Below are 18,436 nucleotides of genomic sequence, written 5' to 3'. Positions count from 1 at the left end.
CAAGAAAAACTTGACAGTAACAACCTGCTGCTTGTTGACTATACTGAATCTTCAGAAAGCAAAAATATATTCAAGTTGCCATAATATTTCACAAAAATAACTGTTATGTCACAATTCAATTAAATGCAATATGTGGAAGATGGGGAAGATGCCTTTCTACAAAAAGTACTACAGGACATCTCGCTCATTAGTTAGAATTAGGTATTGTTGCAGGGCAGCATGGTACTGCAGTGGTTATTGTTGTTGTTGCCACACAATGCTTAGTTCTCCCTGTTCAGATGTTGACTAGAATGCCTTCTGTTCAGCGTGTGCAAGCCTGTGTCCAGAAAGGTTTTTGCTGGATGCTTGCTTTCAACTATATCCCAAAGATATGCTGTATATGAACTGGAAATCCACTAGTTTGCCTGCAGGTGTATATGGTGTGTGTGTGTGTGTGTGTGTGTGCGTGTGTGTGTGTGTGTGTGTGTGTGTGTGTGTGTGTGTGTGTGTGTGTGTGTGCATGCACGCGCGTGTGCTCGCATCCACACACATCATGTGATACACTGTCAGTCTAGTCAAGGTCAGTTTCTCTATATCTTAATCCCAACAACATCCATGGTAGGCTCCAGGTTTTCTGTGATCCTGAACTGGCTTTAAGCAGGTAATTGGAGAATGAATGTATTCTTGAAATTCTTTGCATGTTTTAATGTTTGTATGAAGCCTTGATTTGCCAAAAAAAGACTTAAAGTATTGTTATTTATAATATACAAATATGTGAAAATCCATCGTGATTCCCCTCCTAACAGAAGTAGCATTGATGAGATACATAACCAATCAATGCATTTACTCTACTTTTGATCTTTGTTGATCTGTGTGAGGTAGTATATTAAATATTTTAACTCATGCTGTAATTCTGCTTTCTATTTAAGCAATGGGATGCTTCTGGGGTGCAGAGAGAAAATTCTGGCAGCAGCCTGGTGTCTTCTCCACTCAAGTGGGCTACACTGGAGGATTCACTCCAAATCCTACGTACAAAGAAATCTGCTCAGGTAATTGGGGTATACCGGAAATCAAAGTACCCATTTGTGCTTTTCTCCTGGAATGCATCATTAAAGTTACTGAGCAATTTTTTTTTGTTTGTTTATTTGTATGAAGTTATTTTTCCTTTAGGTTGAATGCCATCTATCTATCTTGCTTGCTAGCTTTAATATGTGAACCAAAAAACATGCATGCACTCATCTGTACATGACAGAATTTTATGTCATTTAATATTATTTGGGCTCTCAAGTTGCAGGCTGACTTCTGCAGTGAGTTTGCACTTTTGTGGTCATCAAGGCTAGGAACTATGAATGTTAGAAGTGTCTCTTCCGTCGTCAGCTCCACATTGCACTTTCCTTCCTGTCCACACTATTCTCAAATTGGACCTTGTCAGCTGTACCTTAACAGTTGTCTTGCACTTAGTCACATCACTTAGGTGATTTCTGCTTGTCCTCAAATATGCTAAACAACTAAGAATCAATCTGCACAGCCAAACATGTTGCATTTTTAAATCAGACATTGGCTTCTCTGTCAAGCAAAATATGTGTTAAGATAAAGTAAAAAGCTAGTCAGTCGCGGTGGTGCAGTGGTTAGAGTTATTGCCTCACAGCAAGAGGTTCTCCATTTTGATTCTTGGCTGGAGCTCCTTCTGTGCGGAGTTTGCATGTCCTCCCTGTGGTCAACTGAGTTTTAAAGACATGCAGATAGGTGCGTGTATGTGTGTGCCTTCTGTGAAGGATGGGTGCTGGGCTGGCAACTCAGCACCATAAAAACATCACTGCCAAGCAATCTGCAGACCGGTGATCCACTGTGGCGACCCCTAACCAGGAGAAGCCGAAAGACATTGCTTTGCTTTTTATAAACTAAAAAGCTGTTTTGCTTCACATTGTTCTGGGCTAGTCACTAAGGTCCTGATAATTGCTAAAAGAATATCAGCTCATTAGACTAAAGTACTCTAACTCTGATTTTTTTTCCTTAACTCTGTGAAAACATTTCATTTAGTTTTTCAACAAATAATTTGCAGGAGCACAATATGTCTATCAAACTTCTTTCTGAATGGCATTTTGTTAAGATAAACAAAGAAAGCTCTACATCACCCAAATGATGCAGCTTTTGATAATCTACAAGGTTATGCCATAACCCTAGGAAGAGGGCATCCAATGGAAATGGTAGCTGAAATAATTCTCCCATCTGTTCCATGGCTTGCATTGGTATACCCACACAGTGTCTGCATAACTTCCAACCTCTAAGCACACGAATTCTGGATAAAGCCAAAAATAATGGGAGGACAAAGGACAGAATTTAAATATTGCTGTTATACACTTAGAATAGTGAGTTTTGCATTAGCATCCATTTTCTGAAAAATATGAAGTCTGAGACTCAAATGTCATTAATTAGTGACTTCAGTCCTAAATGATTTACAAGAAAAACCACAAATTTTGTGAAGTACAGACCAAACATATGAGGCAAATATCTGGACATTCTGTGAAATTCTGAACAGTTGAGAGTTATGAGGTCAGTTACCTCCTCAAGTTTTTATTAGAACCAGAGGTTAATACTTGGCTAACTGCCCTGAAGGGCCATTTTAAGCCTAGCCAGTAACCTGATTTCAGAATCAAATACTTTACCTCATTTTTATGAGGCAGACGTACCCATTAAGTGGTGCCTTTTGAAAGTGTGAGATTGTAATTTCAATCCCTGCAAAAAGTGCAGTGACAAAATATATACTGCATTGTGGTGCCTCATAGGATTTCCCTTTATCTGAGTTGCAGCAGTTTCAGATTTAGTTTACATAAGAAAAAGTGGTTTGGGGGGGCATCAGTGGAAGCCCCTTGCTAAAACACCTGAAAAGAGTACCAGTGAGTTTTGCAATTTCTGTTTAATTGCAATTTATTTTTGTGAGACATTAGAAGTCATACTAGTGGATCTTGCATTTCTGATAGGGATCCCTCAGGTGCCAGTCCTACATCACGGTGTAACCATGCTGACATACCTCTTTTCTCAACTGCATGAAAAGCTAAAGGTGCAGATTTAGAACCCAGAGTAGGGATGCGTGTTCTCCCCCATGGCCCCTTAGTACTTCACCAGTGCTTGTCTGCATATTCCATGTCTTTCTCTCTCTCTCTCTGTATACTCATAAAAAAGCAAAGAACTTCAAAGGAGTAGCTGATCAGTGAATTGAGGTCTGAACAAGAACATTTTCAATGTAGGCTTGTTTGTCAGTAGAGGGCCAGTAATTTTCACATGCAAAACGCTGTGCATGTGAACATGGTATCAACAGTAACCAGTGAGGCATATCAAGCAGGGGGTTGCTTTATGCTGTGGAACACACTACCTGTTATTTGCTTCCAGTAGTGGTATGACCCATGGAATGTCATCTGTTCAGCAACATTGGCTTCAGCTTGCACATGCAACAGCACACTTCAAGCCTGTTGTGGCATGTTTAAGTACTGTGGTTTAGCGGGAGTGTATACATTTTGATTTTAATGTTTAATGGCACCTGTCAGTGTGAACAGCCTAGCAGAGGTTGGGGTGGTGGTGAATCAGCATGTATTACTGACCAATGAAAAATAGTGCTGGGCTTCTGTAGACTACTGCTTGTGGTGGTGTGCTCTGTCATCAGTACGTGTTTTTTTTATTACTCTGATTAGGAAATAGTAGTTGGTTTACTGTGCACTCCTGTTTCATTAGAGTTGTCTGCTGATGAATGGCAAAGCTAGGGGTACTACCCGAGCCCAGGTAGTCATCCTTTGCTTTCTAAAGAAAAAATACTTTTGTATCTAGAATAAAAAAAAAACCTCAGTAACTTCAGGTATTTAGGCAAATGTTCTTACTCTTACTAGAGAATGTTACGAAAAACAATTAGTGTTTATTTCTTTCATACATCTAACAATATTTGTTAGTCTGTGTGAGATTATTTAACTTTTATATTCTGGCTAGATGTTGGAATCTTTCTCATTCTTGTAAGATGAGTTTAAGTGCATTTTGTATTGTCTTAAGCAAAGCTGTTTGGTCACAAATAAAATAAATAAATAAATAAATAAATAAATAAAAGTGGTCATATAAGCTAGAACTTCTAAATATTGCTACTGTAGATAATAATTTTTAAATTCTCTGGAATGCTGATAATAAGGATTTTTAAACTCCCTGGAATGCTTGTGGAATCAACTGCATATTTTAATTATTAGTTTAAATATGTGCCATACCTCTCAACCTGTTAGTACACAAAATCTGAGCAAAGCCTAAATTAATGGGGGAGGGATCAAAGGCCCAAAATAGTGACAGATTTTACATCTTGCAATTTTAAACTCAGAAAATTTTAGAAAAATAGGATTTATGTTGGTATGCATTTTTCTGAAGGATATGAAATCTTAAACTCAAATGAATGCCATTATTTATTGGCTTCATTTCTGTGATTTGCTGGAAAACAACACATTTTAGGAAAATCTAGGCAGTTGAGAGATACGAATATGTCATTCAGAAGGAATGCATACGTTGTTAAATCTCACACTATTTTAAAAGTCACAGAGTTGGTACAACAGTTTTTCCTTTGATACTATAGATTACAGTAATTTTATATACACATCTGTGCTACAGTGTGACCTCATGGTGTAAACATTTTCTTAAACTTCGTGTTTTGTTTGCTGTATTCAGTACTTTTCTGTTTGGTGTTGCTGTAGTCACTTGTCTGGTATTAAGTAAGTTTATTTTAAGAATTCCATTTATATATACATCATCAGCATCACTGAACGCTAGCTATAGTAATCTGTTTACCATATTATAGAGACCTAATGCTACAGCTTCTAAGAAACAATATGTTTCAGATTCCATTTTGTTCTTCACTTCCATACTTAGAAGTTGGTGACAGAATTTTAATGTCTCTTATTTTTTGATGTATTTACATACATTGAATACATGTTAAAGTTTTAAAAGGATTAAGCTTTTTGACGACTAAATATTTGTGAGGTATGGTTGTTTTGTATTGTTTCTACTCTTTAAGTATTAGCGATTATTTATTGTTGCTTAATTTTTGTGAAAGTGGAATTTCCCTGCTGGAGCTTTCAGTGTAAGTAATCAGTCTTTGCAATAGGCTGTACTTAAAAGAGCTCATGCTAGTCCAGTCTGTCAGTAACCAAGTTGTTTTTCACCATTAGTATTTATTTTCCATCCCCTTGTGTGGCATCTGTATATCCAAAGGGAATGGTCTCTTGATAATAATTGTTAAAATGTTTAATTAACCGTATTTTGTTTACACTTGAGAAAAGTGAATCAAGTCATATTCCCAACATTATACACACGGACTTAGTCTGATTCTCATGGCTAGTGATGTCCACCCCCATCCTGGTCCTACAAGTACTGTACTGGGCAAAATTAAGTATTATCCCTGGAGTATTGCCAGTTTTCCACGACTCACCTCTGAGCTGACCCTGACCTTTTGAAACCTTATGTGATAAGGCGAATGATGCCAGAATTGTCCATTGCAGTGCTAGTGGATGTATTTGCATCAGCCTGACATTACTGAAGTCACTCAGACCTGGACAAAGCCTTGCAGCAGTGACTTTGTGGTAGCTGTAAAAAAAGCAAGTAGCTGTTTGTGTCTGGTAAGCTTTATGAATGCAATGGTGGATCATTTCTTCTTTTTCTTTATGTGACAGATTTTCAGTCTAGGCTATCTGCTATAAAGTTAGTATTCTTTTTTCTAGAAGGTTGCATTTACTGTGGCTAATACATAAATTCACTGGTATACCTTATCCTTGCCTTTACACATTTAAAACTTGAAAAAAGCCAGCTCAGCATTTTATAAACATCAAATAGAGTTGATTTGACAGTAATTTGAAGATTAGGTTGTTGATAGACATAATTTCTGCCTAATCTCTCTTTCAAGCTGTAAATATATAAACACTTTTAGTAATAACAACATGCTTTATTATTTTTTGCTGCTAAGAATTTTAGCAATAAAATGCAAACACTCCTTCACTCATGCTGCCCTGCTGATGTGTCTCAGAAGAAACACAGGTTTCTTTATATAACTGCATCAGTGTGACCTTCTGACTTCTCCAATGAGGACCCTAATGCAGGTGTATGGTCCCCCACACTCCCTACAGTGCACCCCCATCCTTTAAAAATTCCTGGATCTGCCTCTGGTTAGTAAATGCGTATATATTTAGGACTTGCTAATTTACTCTCAGACAGTAGTTAGTTGGCAGAAAGCTAAGCACTGCATGTTAAAATAAAAGTATCTGCTGAGCTCTGTGGACATTAGAGTTGATGTACATTCCCTAACAATGTTTTGTTTCACTTCCACTTCTTGTTTCCTTTACCCTGTTATATGTACAATATAAATCTGTACCTCAGTAATCGTACCCTACTAAATTTCTTAATGGCATATCTAAGCGTTAGGTGTTAGAAGTTAAAAGGCAGCAGTGCACTCAGTTCTCTCTCCATTAAAGTGAGTGCTGGTTAGTGAAATCTAGTAGTTCTAATTGCTGTTATTGATAGCAGAATGGCACAGTAAATGCTGATTGCTAGTCATTGCAGTTCAGCTGTTTTGGATAGATGTTTCCGAGGCTGTCACTTGGCGATACAGTGTGTTTCTTTCTGTTTTTTTTTTTCCCTCGACAAACAGTCAGGATTAAGATTGCAGATAGTATAAACTACTTAATAATGTGCTTCATTTATTGGCTGCAATTGCTGACTCCTGCTTGGGAGTACAGTTATTAAAGTATCCCATCTTCTTAGCTGTTAAGTTCCAAGTGGTTACAGTTACTAGAGCCCTTAGGTATTCATCAGTAAGTCACCACTGCTTTGTGTATCTAGGGATCTTGTTGGTGGTGAACATGTGTTATGCTGATATTGGTGATGTCCTGTAGCTGTCTTTCGTACCCTGACTACTGATGTTCTGAAGTGCTTCTACGATCTCTCCCAGATGTTGCTGTTATATTGGAGAAATGTAAATTATATCAGCTTTTAAGATTCAGTCTGTCTTTCAGATGGAATTGTAACCTATTTCACACGTGCAATACTTTTAACCCACATGTGTTTGATTACCAGACAAAGAACCCAATCAAGTATTCCATATTTGAACTAACCTGCCATTTGGCTGCTATCAAAGGTATTTCTATTGCTCGTAATTAAGAATTCCAAAGACACATAGGGAAGACCTTGGGAGTAATCCTAAAATAAGGTACCAGTGCAATTACTAGTCTGAGTCTGTCACTCCATATATGGTCTCTCTGTTTGGTCAGACCAACCCAGTGCTGGCCAGAAGTCCTTTATGGGCCATTTTCTTAGCTTGATGTCAGCATACAGTTTCTATACTCTTAGATATGGCTGTAGACTGACATTGTGAGCCCAGCGATTCTTAGTGGTGGATCTCCACAACATTCTTTAGCTCCTCAGTTCTTTTTTATATTATGAAGATGACTTCACAGCATTTGATATATTTAGGCCAAAGTCTGGTCCCCAGGCATATGACCTCATGCTGAGAATATACGTACTGTCTCTGTGTTGTGCATTCTCATCACCAGGGACATTTCCTCCATCTGGCAAGCATCAGCTAAATAGCTGGAGCAGGCAGCATCTGTAAACCAGGAGTAGGGCTATTCCAGTCCACTTGGAATGTAGGCTTCTTCCCTTCATTTCATCCATTATGAGCCTTCTGTCATTGAATCTTGCAACCTGTCCTCCTTTGTTAATAGACATAAACCAGCACTCCATGCCAGGCAGACTTATTCACAAAAGCCTATTCCCCCAAAAAAGACTGAAACAAAATGCCTCCTGCCAAGAGCAAGGAAATTTGTGGAACATGCAGGATGCTATGAATCCAGTATGTCTATGAGGCAACAAACATCCATACACATTGACTGTCAAATAATCCACTGTTACTAACCAGGAAAGCTTCAGGAAAGACCTACGTAACAAAATTTTTTCCAGTTCAGAATCTGTACCCTGAAAGTAGCATAAAAGGTAGTCTATAGCCTGCCCCAGCAAGGAATCCTCCCAAACCAAAAGGGCATTCTTAATGTCTGCATCACATATGTTACTGACCAGTGACTGGCTAGCAGGTGGCTCTTCATTTGGAGCTGGACCACCATACCTTTGAACTGTAAGTCCTTTAAAGTCCAATCAGGTTACTTTGATCTACAAAAATGACAGTTCCATGCATCAGAATTCAGCCATTTTCTTGTTCCAACCATTTGTAGCTCTACCTCTAACAGACAGGACCCAGGAAGTTAGAATTGAGGAGTCCACCTCTACAAAGAGGCCAGTCACAAGTAGAGTCGCTCAGGGATCAGTCCTTGGACCGCTCCGTTTTGGCATTTACTTCTCAGAACTCAAGGCCAATGTCAATGGTCACTGGCTGACTAAATTTGCAGATGATTGCAAATTAGGAGCTGTCATTGAGTCTCACACTGACACACATGTTCTCCATGGGGGCCTGACACAGGCAAACAACTGGTGTCAGAGTCATGGACTAAAACTATATATCAAGAAATGCATAATAATATCCTTTCAGAAGTCATCCATTTCTGGTAACTATCATAATGACAACACACCCGTTAGAGCTAACCAAGAAGTTAGGGACTTGGGGACAGACATATATAGGAATCTAGCCTTTGATCGTCACGTGTCTACAGTAGTGAGGAAATTGTTCTATGTTGCGCAACTTATAAACATATAAAATATATAAACATATATATAAAATTATAAACATCTAAGTCTAGGAAGTTGTTGTTCCACTATATTCAGTATTCATCAGCCCAGTCATTGAGTACAATGCCCCCTTTGGTATGTTCCTAACCAGGCATACCCAACAATTGGAACGTCCACAGAGGTTCCTCACTAAAAGAATACAGGGCTTAAGTAAAATGTCCTATGCAGACTGCCTCAAGTTTCTATCCCTGTATTCAGTCTCCTACAGGCTTTTGAGGGGAGATCTATGCCTGACTTACAGGGCATTGTCAAAGCCCGTGGACCTCATACATATCTGCAAAACAAACAGCATCAGAATTACCCACTCTGAAGACTTAAACCTTGCCTGTGATATAAATAGGACCTGCTGGAGAGACAGGTATGTATCCCAGAAATTACCCTGTCTCCGGAACAGGTTCCCCATCCACGTGAAGCAGAGTTCCTCCCTAAACCAATTCAAGTGCAACCTGGACAACTGGATGGGGAACAGGAAGTTCATCCCTGGTTTGGCACCTATGTCTCTAATGGAAACAGGCAACCTGTAAATGGTTCATCTCTCAGGCCCTAGCTTGTAAATGTTTCATGTCCCATGCCCCTGCTTCACTTATCAAGGGTATCGGAACTTGTCACATAAATGGGATGCATGGCTAGGCTTAAAACGCCCTTGGAGTCTTTAGCCTAGTAAACACCTATGAAGCTATAATTCTTGACTTTCATGCAGTCTGTTGTGCAGTGCCAAGAAACACAAACCAGGACAAATGCATTCTCCTCATTTGGCATATCGACACAGTCACTGCCTCGTATTTCCTAGCTACATTAATTTCTTCATGAGTATCAATCTCTTTAGTCATTAAAGACAGAAATCTCAACTGGTCAGAATGTCTCCTGTAATAAATTTCATAACCTCCTCCTTGAACTTGATATGAAACTAGGACAGTTTCTATCCATGATAATTCTAGAAAAATATATGAAAGAATAGCCATTTGAGCTATTCAAGATAAACTATTACTAGTAGTAGTTAGAAATATTTGTAAATTAACTCCAAGCAGTAGCACAAAATCTTGTTGCGATCAAAATTTCTTCACTTTTGCACAGCTTCATGTTCTTCATACAAAACCAACAAATCTTCTTGTTACAATTATATATAGCTACACTTTATACTTTTTTTCAGTTTATATAAGTTTCACCCAATAAAGATTTGTTGTTTTGCTACTAAGAAGTGTATCTATTTTTAATGATTACTGGTGTTTTATTTTTTTAACAAAGTAATATTAAAATTTCAGTAATGAACTGAAGAAGGTTCCAAGGCAGAATCTGTTAGTGTCAAATTGCAGAGACCTTCTGCAGCTGTTGTCTGGGAGACACTAGTGTCGGTATCTGCTACACAGTATGAGCCAGTAAGGTCTGTAGAAAGGGGGGCAATTTAAGTGTTGTGACTTCCTTTACAAGGAGAATGAGTTTTGGCTAACTGACTGACAATGAATGAATGCCCTAGGCCTGAAAAGTTTCTGACTATTAGAAGAAGAGACAACTCGTTTTTCTCATTTATATAAAGTTTTACTTATTACTAATGGATTGCTCTTGGACTCAAAAGGTATAGTATTGGAAAGGCTTGAAAAGAGAGTTGCTGCCACTTGACTAGCATTAAATATAAACTTACACTTTATGGGTAAAGCAAACCCTCTTCTGATGGGTGCTGACTTGTCACCCATTAGAATTGAACCAAAGGAAATTCAGAGCTTTTACTTATCAATTTTCATAATCATAAATTTATGATCCCTGTAGCTCTCAACCCCCACCATCACTAAAGAATGTGGACTAAAAGAGCTGTCCAAGGCTAAGAAAACTTTGTCCATGGTGCCAGATAACATACCTGGCAGTTTGATAAATAGTGCTAAAGATGCCCTGGCACAACCTTTACATTAGCTATTTGACCTGAATCTGGTTATAGACTTAGTCCCAAAAGTATGGCTTTCAACACTGGTGATCATGATGATGATCATCATCATCATAATTTTCTACATGGGGTTGGGGTGTTACATCAACTGTCACCATCTCTCTCGATTCAGGGACTTTCTCCTATTTTCTTCAGCAGCCATGCCTGATTGTCTCAGGTCTTCTCTCACACAATCCATCCATCTCTGTGTTGGCCACCCTTGTTTTCTCTTGCCTTCTTCCTTCCTGTCCCAAGTCATTTTCACCAGACTCCTCTGATTTTCTGTACATGTGCCAGAATCACTGTAATCTGTTCTCTTTGACCTTCTTTGCAATTGGAGCTACTTGAGTTTCTGCTTTGATGTCCTCATTTATTCATCTGTGTCACAGTGTGCATCCTACTACCTGTCTCAGGCACTTCATCACCATTACCTGTACATTTCTCAGCTGCTTTGACCTCACTGCCCAGGTTTCTGTAGCATAGTGCAGTATTGATCACATCACTGTTTTATATACCTTACATTCCAGCTTCTTTAACATTTCTCTGTCACACACTACCCTTGACACTGTTACAGTTGGTTGCATTACTTCTGCTTCTAGCTTTCATTTCCTCATTCATACTTCCCTTCTACTCAACAATCCCTCCCAGATGCATGAACATGTTAATCTGTTCCACTATTTTCCCTTTTATCTCCATTCTCAGCTTCTTCTGATTTCTCCCATGTGCTGCCATTACAGCTCTCTTATTTTCAGTAAATTTCATCTCATGCCTTAAGCTTTGCATTCCTTTCCTCTATCATTTGCTGAAGTTCTTGTTCAGTGTCTGCCTATAATGCCACATTGTCTGCATACAGCAGCTTTTTTGATCTGTCTCTGCCAACCTGTTTGATAATGTAGTCCATCACTAGTATTAACAGCAGTGGTCTTGGAGATTAATCCTGATGCACACCCACTTCCACTGGGAAACCCTTTGTGAGTCCAGACATTGTACGTGTGTCATCGAGTCCTTGTACATAGCCTGCACTAATTCTGCTAATGTTTCTGAGACTTTGAAACATTGCAGGACTGCCAAAATTTGCTTCCTTAGGACCTTGTGTTATGCTTTCTCTAAGTCCAGGAAAGCCCAGTTGGACTCTTTCCTTACCTCCAGCATCTTTTCAATTATCCATCTCATTGCAAACATCAGGTTGGTTGTGCTGCATCCTGATCTGAATCCAGACTGCTCATCTCCCATCTTACGTTCGACTACTCTGCTTATCCATTTATCAATCACCCTCTCCAGTACTTTCATGCAGTGTGACAGGATTTTGATACTGCTATACTACCCACAGTTGTTAATGTCCCTTTTGTTCTTGTACACTAGCTCTAGTATGCTTCTTCTCCAGTCATCTAGGATACGCTTTTCTCTCCACACTGTTATGCATATAGTCAAGAGCCATTTTTTACCCTAGCTTACCCAACATCCTGTTCATATCTGCAGTGGCCTCATCTGAGAATGCTCTTTCCCTGACTTCATTTTCCTTAGTGTTATTCTTTCTTCTAAGGTGGGCTACTCTTCTTTCGTCATAGGCAGTGTCTGAGTCATTACATCTTCTGCAAGGCATTCTTCATTCAGAAGCTACTGGAAATACTCCTTTCATCTACATGTGATGTCTTGCGGACTGGTGAGCAGGCTGTAGCAGGCGTCCTTTATGAGGGGTGTATGACTGTCTTCTTTATCTTTGTCTTTGCCTTGCAACCCTATAAGGTTTTTGTGCCATCTGTGGAGTCACTTTCCAAAAGCTGGCAGAGTGTCTGTGATGTTTTCTTTGCTATTGCTACTTCTTTTTCATAGCCTATTTGTTAACCATCCAGTACTCCTCCGTAACCTGGTCCGTCTTTTCTCTCCCCATGTTTTTCTACACTCCTTTCTTTTGATGACTTCCTGGATTTCTGCATTCCAACACTAGCTTTCCCCATGTACCTTATTTCCATACCTGGCTTGAATGCATATCTGTTCTATAGTCATCACAAATGCCATTTTGAGGAGCTGCCATTCTTCAAATTCACCTATTTCCTCTTCTTCCTGAGGTACTAGATCCCTGAGTATTTCTTGTGCTTTCTCACCAGTCAACTTCTAGGTCTTCGGCATAATTTGTATTAGCCTTAGGGCCTTCTCTGACCCCTTCTTGAAGACGATCGTATCAACCAGTGGTTTATACTGCAGACCAACCTGTTTCACTGGGGATGACTGCAGTCACTGATTATACTCCAATGCCATTGCCTTACTAGAAGGACGTCTACCTGAGTTGCATGTTGGCCATTCTTGTAAGTGATCTTGCGACTGTTTGTCTTGCTGAACCATGTGTTGGAAAACATCAAGTCATTTGTCAGACAGAAGACTAGAGTGGCATCTCCATCTTTTTCCTGTTGCCACACCCATGTGGGCCCAGACATTTCTCACAATCTTTTCAGTCTGTTCCAGTATGTGCAGTCAGGTCCCTCATTATCAACACCAACTCATGATGCCCTACTTTATCTAGTAAGCCTTTTAACTGCTGACTAAATGCACTCTTCCTCACTATTACAGCCCTTCTGTGGGACATAATGGTTAAGCATAATGGTTAAGGTGTTTACCTTGCAGACGCAAGGTGCAGGGTTTGACTCTCACATGAGGTAACTGACTAGGCTTGAAATGGCCCACAAGGGCAATTAGCCTAGTACTAATCTATGAACCTATGAACATGCACTGAGATTATGAATTGTGCCCTATCCTTACACTGGAGTCTGATTGCAATGTATCTGTCATTAATTCTGATGACATCCCTTACTATTTCTTGCAGCTTCTCCCTCAACACAGTTCCCAGACCTTTTCTAGTCTTTGGATCCCAATCCAAGAGCCTTTGCTATACTGCCTTTCTATATTGTGTACTTAGTAAAGATGATGTCCAGCCTCCTTTTTATCATTGTGTCTTCCATTTCCAAGCTGCATCCTGTCAGTTGACCTATAATGAATGAAGTAGTCTTTAGTTCATGTTTGGCAGGTTGATTGGCTTTAAGTCGTCCTTAGTTCATATTTGGCTGGTTGATTGGCTTTAAGTCTAGCTTTTGCTCACCAGAACTACTGTCTGGGCAGTAGCTTGTTGACCTAGGGCTGCTGGGCTTTATGGCAGCACAGTCTGGTCAGTGGGGCATAGTGACCCCTCCCACCATTACCATGGGTCTCTGGCATAGTTTGGAGAAGGTTGGGTCATCAACTCCCCTTATCACCTGTAAACATCCATGCCCATTTTTGGCAGCATTAGACCATGAGACCAGATCACCTAAAGGCAACTTTTACACCACTGAGTGGCCAGCCCTGACATGGAGTGCAGTCTGTGATCTGTGTTCTCTTATACTGTCCACTACAACTGATGCTCAGCGCAGTTGTTCTGTAGATTTATAGTGCTAAGGGAATACTGGCTTGGAAGGAGGATTGGCATTTATTTATACTCCACCTAAAACTGCTACAATGGAGCTTAAGAAAATTCTAGGAGAAATGGGACTGGAATGTGATTTTGAACAGTGAAGATGTGTCTGGGGGGCCCTGAAGGGAAAGTATAACAAAAGAGGGTAGATTTTTTGAAGAAATTTATGAAAATATTTGGCATGGAAGATGCAAATTCAGTAATAGGAGTTCAGAGTGAATTTACATATTATTCCTAAGATATAAAAACTGGGCTAGGCTAGACAGAATTTGCATTTCACAGGAACATGTGCATTGTCTAATTGAAGGTCTTGATATGCACCCAATAACTATTTCAGATCATGTGCCAATAATAACTAAAATAAAAACACAGAGTAAAGAAATAAAAATGAGACACTGGCATTTCCCCACCTGTCTGTTGAAAAGAGAAGAATTTAAGGAATAGGTAGTGGAGATTTTTCATGAGCTATTAGAGAGGATAGAAATGTCTTCTAAAATATAACAAGGAGTGGGATAAAACTAAGGTGGAGTTTAAACATTGGTTGGAAATAAAACAGAGGAAGTTATGGTTAACAAGTAACACAAATTATTTAGAAGGACTGTCAAATGTTAAAGTATTGCAGAATAGGGGGAATCTCACAGATCAAGAAGAGGATCAGTTGTAGAATGCTAATCAGAAAATAAAGGATTACCTGGATAATATGCACAAGCTTAGAAAGATTGCTGTTAAGCAACTGTTTTTTGATGACAACTGTAGAGCACAAAAACTTTTAACACAACAACAACAAAAAGTACAAAGGGCTGTTGCCCTGGTATTAGAAATATTTCAGAAATTTTATGAAAGTCTGTATAAAGCAGAGAAATAAGGAAGTCAAGAAAAGTTACAAATGGAAATTTGTTATGGAATAATTAAGTATGCCAAGGTTAGAGATAGTTGAGGCTCAATTACTAATGGTTAGGATAGGTAGAGATGAGATAAAAATTGTGATGTTTTACTAATCTACAGGAAAGTCCACAGGGATAGATGATATTCCTGTGGAAGTTTGGAAGGAAAAAAATGGTAAAGATCTGGAAGGCTTTGTTTAACAGTATTTTAAGAGGAGGAGAAGAACCAACATCCTGGAAGAAAGCACTGGTAGCGGTAATACTTAAAGAGGGAAAAGATCCATCAGATCCAGTATCATACAGGCCCATTTCAATACTAAACCGTAATTATAAAGTGTTCATGTCTATAATGGCTAAAAGAATGACAAAAGTAATATCAAACTGTGGTTTTGCAGTGGGGAGGCAAACATTTGACAGCATTTAACAATATATTGATGATCCAGAAGGAAGCAGAGTGCAAGAGAATACCATTGTTGTTGGTGGGTCCTGATGCAGGGAAAGCATTTGACAGAGTAAGCTGGGACATTATGAGCAGGGCAATGGAAGCATTTGCTTTTCCACAAAAAAATTATAAGGTTGATTAGGAGGATATATGAGGGATCGGAGGAGAAAATTAAAGTGGCTGGGATCCTCTGATAATTTCTGCTTGAGCAGAGGAACCAGGCAGGGGTGTCCTCTTTCCCCTTTGTTGTTTGCATTATATTTAGAACCACTGCCAAAGAAAATAAGGGACTCAGAAATTCAAGTATATAATTGGTGTGGTAGTCAAGAAAAGCGGTCTCTGCAGATGACATTATTTTATATCTGACAAAACTAGAAAGAGACATTACAGTGTTGTGGAACATTTTGAGATAGTTTCATATCTTGTCAGGATACAAAATGAATGAAGCTAAAACAAAGGCAATAGCAGTAAATTATGTACCCACACATGAATTGGTTCAGCATTATCTTTATGGGGACATAATTAAATTAAGTATTTTGGAGTATGAATTAAAAGTGATTCTGGTGTGGCAACTAAGAATAAGTGACAAGAGACTAAACAAAAGATAATACAAAAACCGAGAAAATGGAAGCTTTGTGATATGGATATGGATATTAAGATACAAACAATCAAAATGTTTTTAGTCCTCTTAGTCTTATACATAGGTCAGACATATTTTTATCAACCAGAGAAGTTGTGGATAGCAATTAATAAAGCGCTGAAGGACTTTTTATCTGGGAGGGGAAGACAGCAAGAGTCAAGTGGGATAAGCTGATTCTTCTACTAGAACAGGGCAGATTGGTATTACCCAATTTGAAGGGGTATTTCACAGCTACACAGTTAAGGCTCCTATACATAGCACAAGCAGAAAACTATAATTCAAAGTGGAAGGGATGATGTTGAAACAGAGGGGAAGCTCAAGAAGCAAGAAGAGACTGGGAGTTTGGATGCAGGCCTTTAAGGAGAATAATAATCATACAGAATAGTATATCCATAAAGGAGCAGAAAGTATGCTATGAACTAAGCCAACACTGGAATGGAGAAATCTGCCAATAGGGATGACTGCAATTAGGGATATAGACAATAGGCAAGAGGGGGCTGGAATTTATTGGAGACAACTGGCAAAGGAACCAAGGTATTGGGAGCAAATAACTAGAGAGGGAAAGATGATAGAATGGGAAGACGGCAAGAATTTATTTGGACTGCAGGTTATAGATTGCTTTCCCTATCAAGGATTGATATCAGAGTATAGGCAAAGAGAAGAAATATGTAGGTCCTATAAAAGACCAACAGTGGTAGAGTTTTTATCTAGAACAGACGTTGCCATTAAAAAAAGAATAATTAGTAGACCATATAAAATATTGCACAATATCTATAAGAATCAATCAGAGGAGTTTAGAAAGGATTGAAAAGAGAGATTGGATAAGCAATTCCCAAATACCCACCAAATCTAGGAGATTTAGGATTTTTGCTTGAAATTGTTTATATAGATATTTTTATGCCCCAAGTAGACTTCAGAAAATTTTTCCTCCGGTAGACAAAAAATGTTGGAGGTGTGACAGGAAGAAAGAGGTATTTGGGAACATATTTTCAGGGAGTCCAGTGGGTTGGTGGACTTTAAGGATTTCCCGCGGAATGCACTGTCGGAGATGCTGGGTGGGCAGATTGGTGTGATGAGGGAGATGATTTTTCTGAGCTGTGATATAGAATTGGAATTGCCTACACATGGTAAGGCCTTGCTGCGTCTAATTATGGTGGCTGCCAAAAAAGCATTTACTAGAAAATGGAAATCAGAATATAAACCAACTATATTAGAACTAGTGAATATAATAACAGAGATAAAACAACTGGAATTGACATATTTAGAAAAGGGTAGCAGCAAACTACATAGGAAAAATGGGAATTGTGGGAACAATACATACAGTGGAGGAATGAGGCTTAAAATAAGGCAGTGCTTAAAATGAGCTATGTAATGTTTGACTGAAAATGATTGGGTAGCAGCTGGGAGTGTGTCAGTATGGTTTGTGATGTAAAATGCTTGCAACTAGGATTGTGTTGATGTGGTTCGTTTCATTTATATAAATGTATGATTGCTTATGTCATAAATGATGATGTCTTGTTTAAAAATAAAGGGGAAGGAATTTAATAATTTTTGTAATGTTGCTTAGCTTATATGATATATAGCATTGTATGTGAAGTATAATGTTTGTTAATGTATTTGTTAACAGAGTTTGATTACTTTTGTGCAAATGTAAAAGTAAATTTGCCTATGTCACAAGTGATAATTCAATAAAGGTGTTTAATAAAAAAAAAAAAAGCAGTTGGTCTGTACAACCCTTCTCTCAATAGTCACCATCAAAATTCTGAGCTGCTCCCATCAACTCCATTCTTAGGTGAGTTTGAGGTGAAAATACCTAGCATGTTTCTGGGAGGTGTGAGGAACCCCACATAGATACAGGAAGAACATGCAAACTACACAGGCATTGGCTGGAGGTCAGGATCTAACCTTATACCTTGTGCTTGTGAGGTGAAGGTTTAACCATTATGCTAACTAGTGATGACACTTCATAAAGGTAGCCATACTACAGATTCCGGAAACTGTAAGACCATCAGCCTGGTGAGTCTTATTTGTAAGACCATGGAACACATTATGATAAACTTGATTAATATCAGCATTAAACATTTCATCAGGCTAGATCCACAGGAACTTGGCTTTGCAAAAGGTCAGTCCTGTCTAATGAACCTAGTTAACTTGTTTAAGAAGATAATGTAAGCTCCTGACAATGATCACATTGTACATGCAGCTTATGATGTGGCCAAGTTGTTTGTCATCATCCCCCTTGCTAGCATAATTGATGAACTAAAGTATTACAAATAGATCATTATTGTGGTAAGATGGACTGTAAATTGGCTAATGGATAGAACTCACAAGGTGTAGGTAGCAGGGGCAGACCATAAAAGAGACCAGTAGTGTCCCACAG

The 18,436-nt window shown here is 38.8% G+C and overlaps 1 protein-coding gene across 2 annotated transcripts in view; it reads left to right on the top strand.

Annotated features, from left to right (window-relative positions):
• The window catches only part of MSRA (methionine sulfoxide reductase A), a 1,315,681-nt gene that overhangs the window by 369,102 nt on the left and 928,143 nt on the right, over positions 1–18,436 (top strand). For both annotated transcript variants that reach the window (XM_044059981.1, XM_044059982.1), the window contains one exon: positions 909–1,028. In XM_044059981.1, coding sequence (XP_043915916.1) covers positions 909–1,028 — 120 coding nt within the window. The remainder of the gene's footprint in view (positions 1–908; positions 1,029–18,436) is intronic.

Source organism: Protopterus annectens, chromosome 1.part2 (genome assembly GCF_019279795.1).
Source record: "Protopterus annectens isolate FY-2018-M chromosome 1.part2, PAN1.0, whole genome shotgun sequence".
NCBI classification, from domain to species: domain Eukaryota; kingdom Metazoa; phylum Chordata; order Ceratodontiformes; family Protopteridae; genus Protopterus; species Protopterus annectens.
The sequence above is the reverse complement of the archived record's forward strand: the minus strand, read 5'-3'. Positions and strand labels throughout refer to the sequence as shown.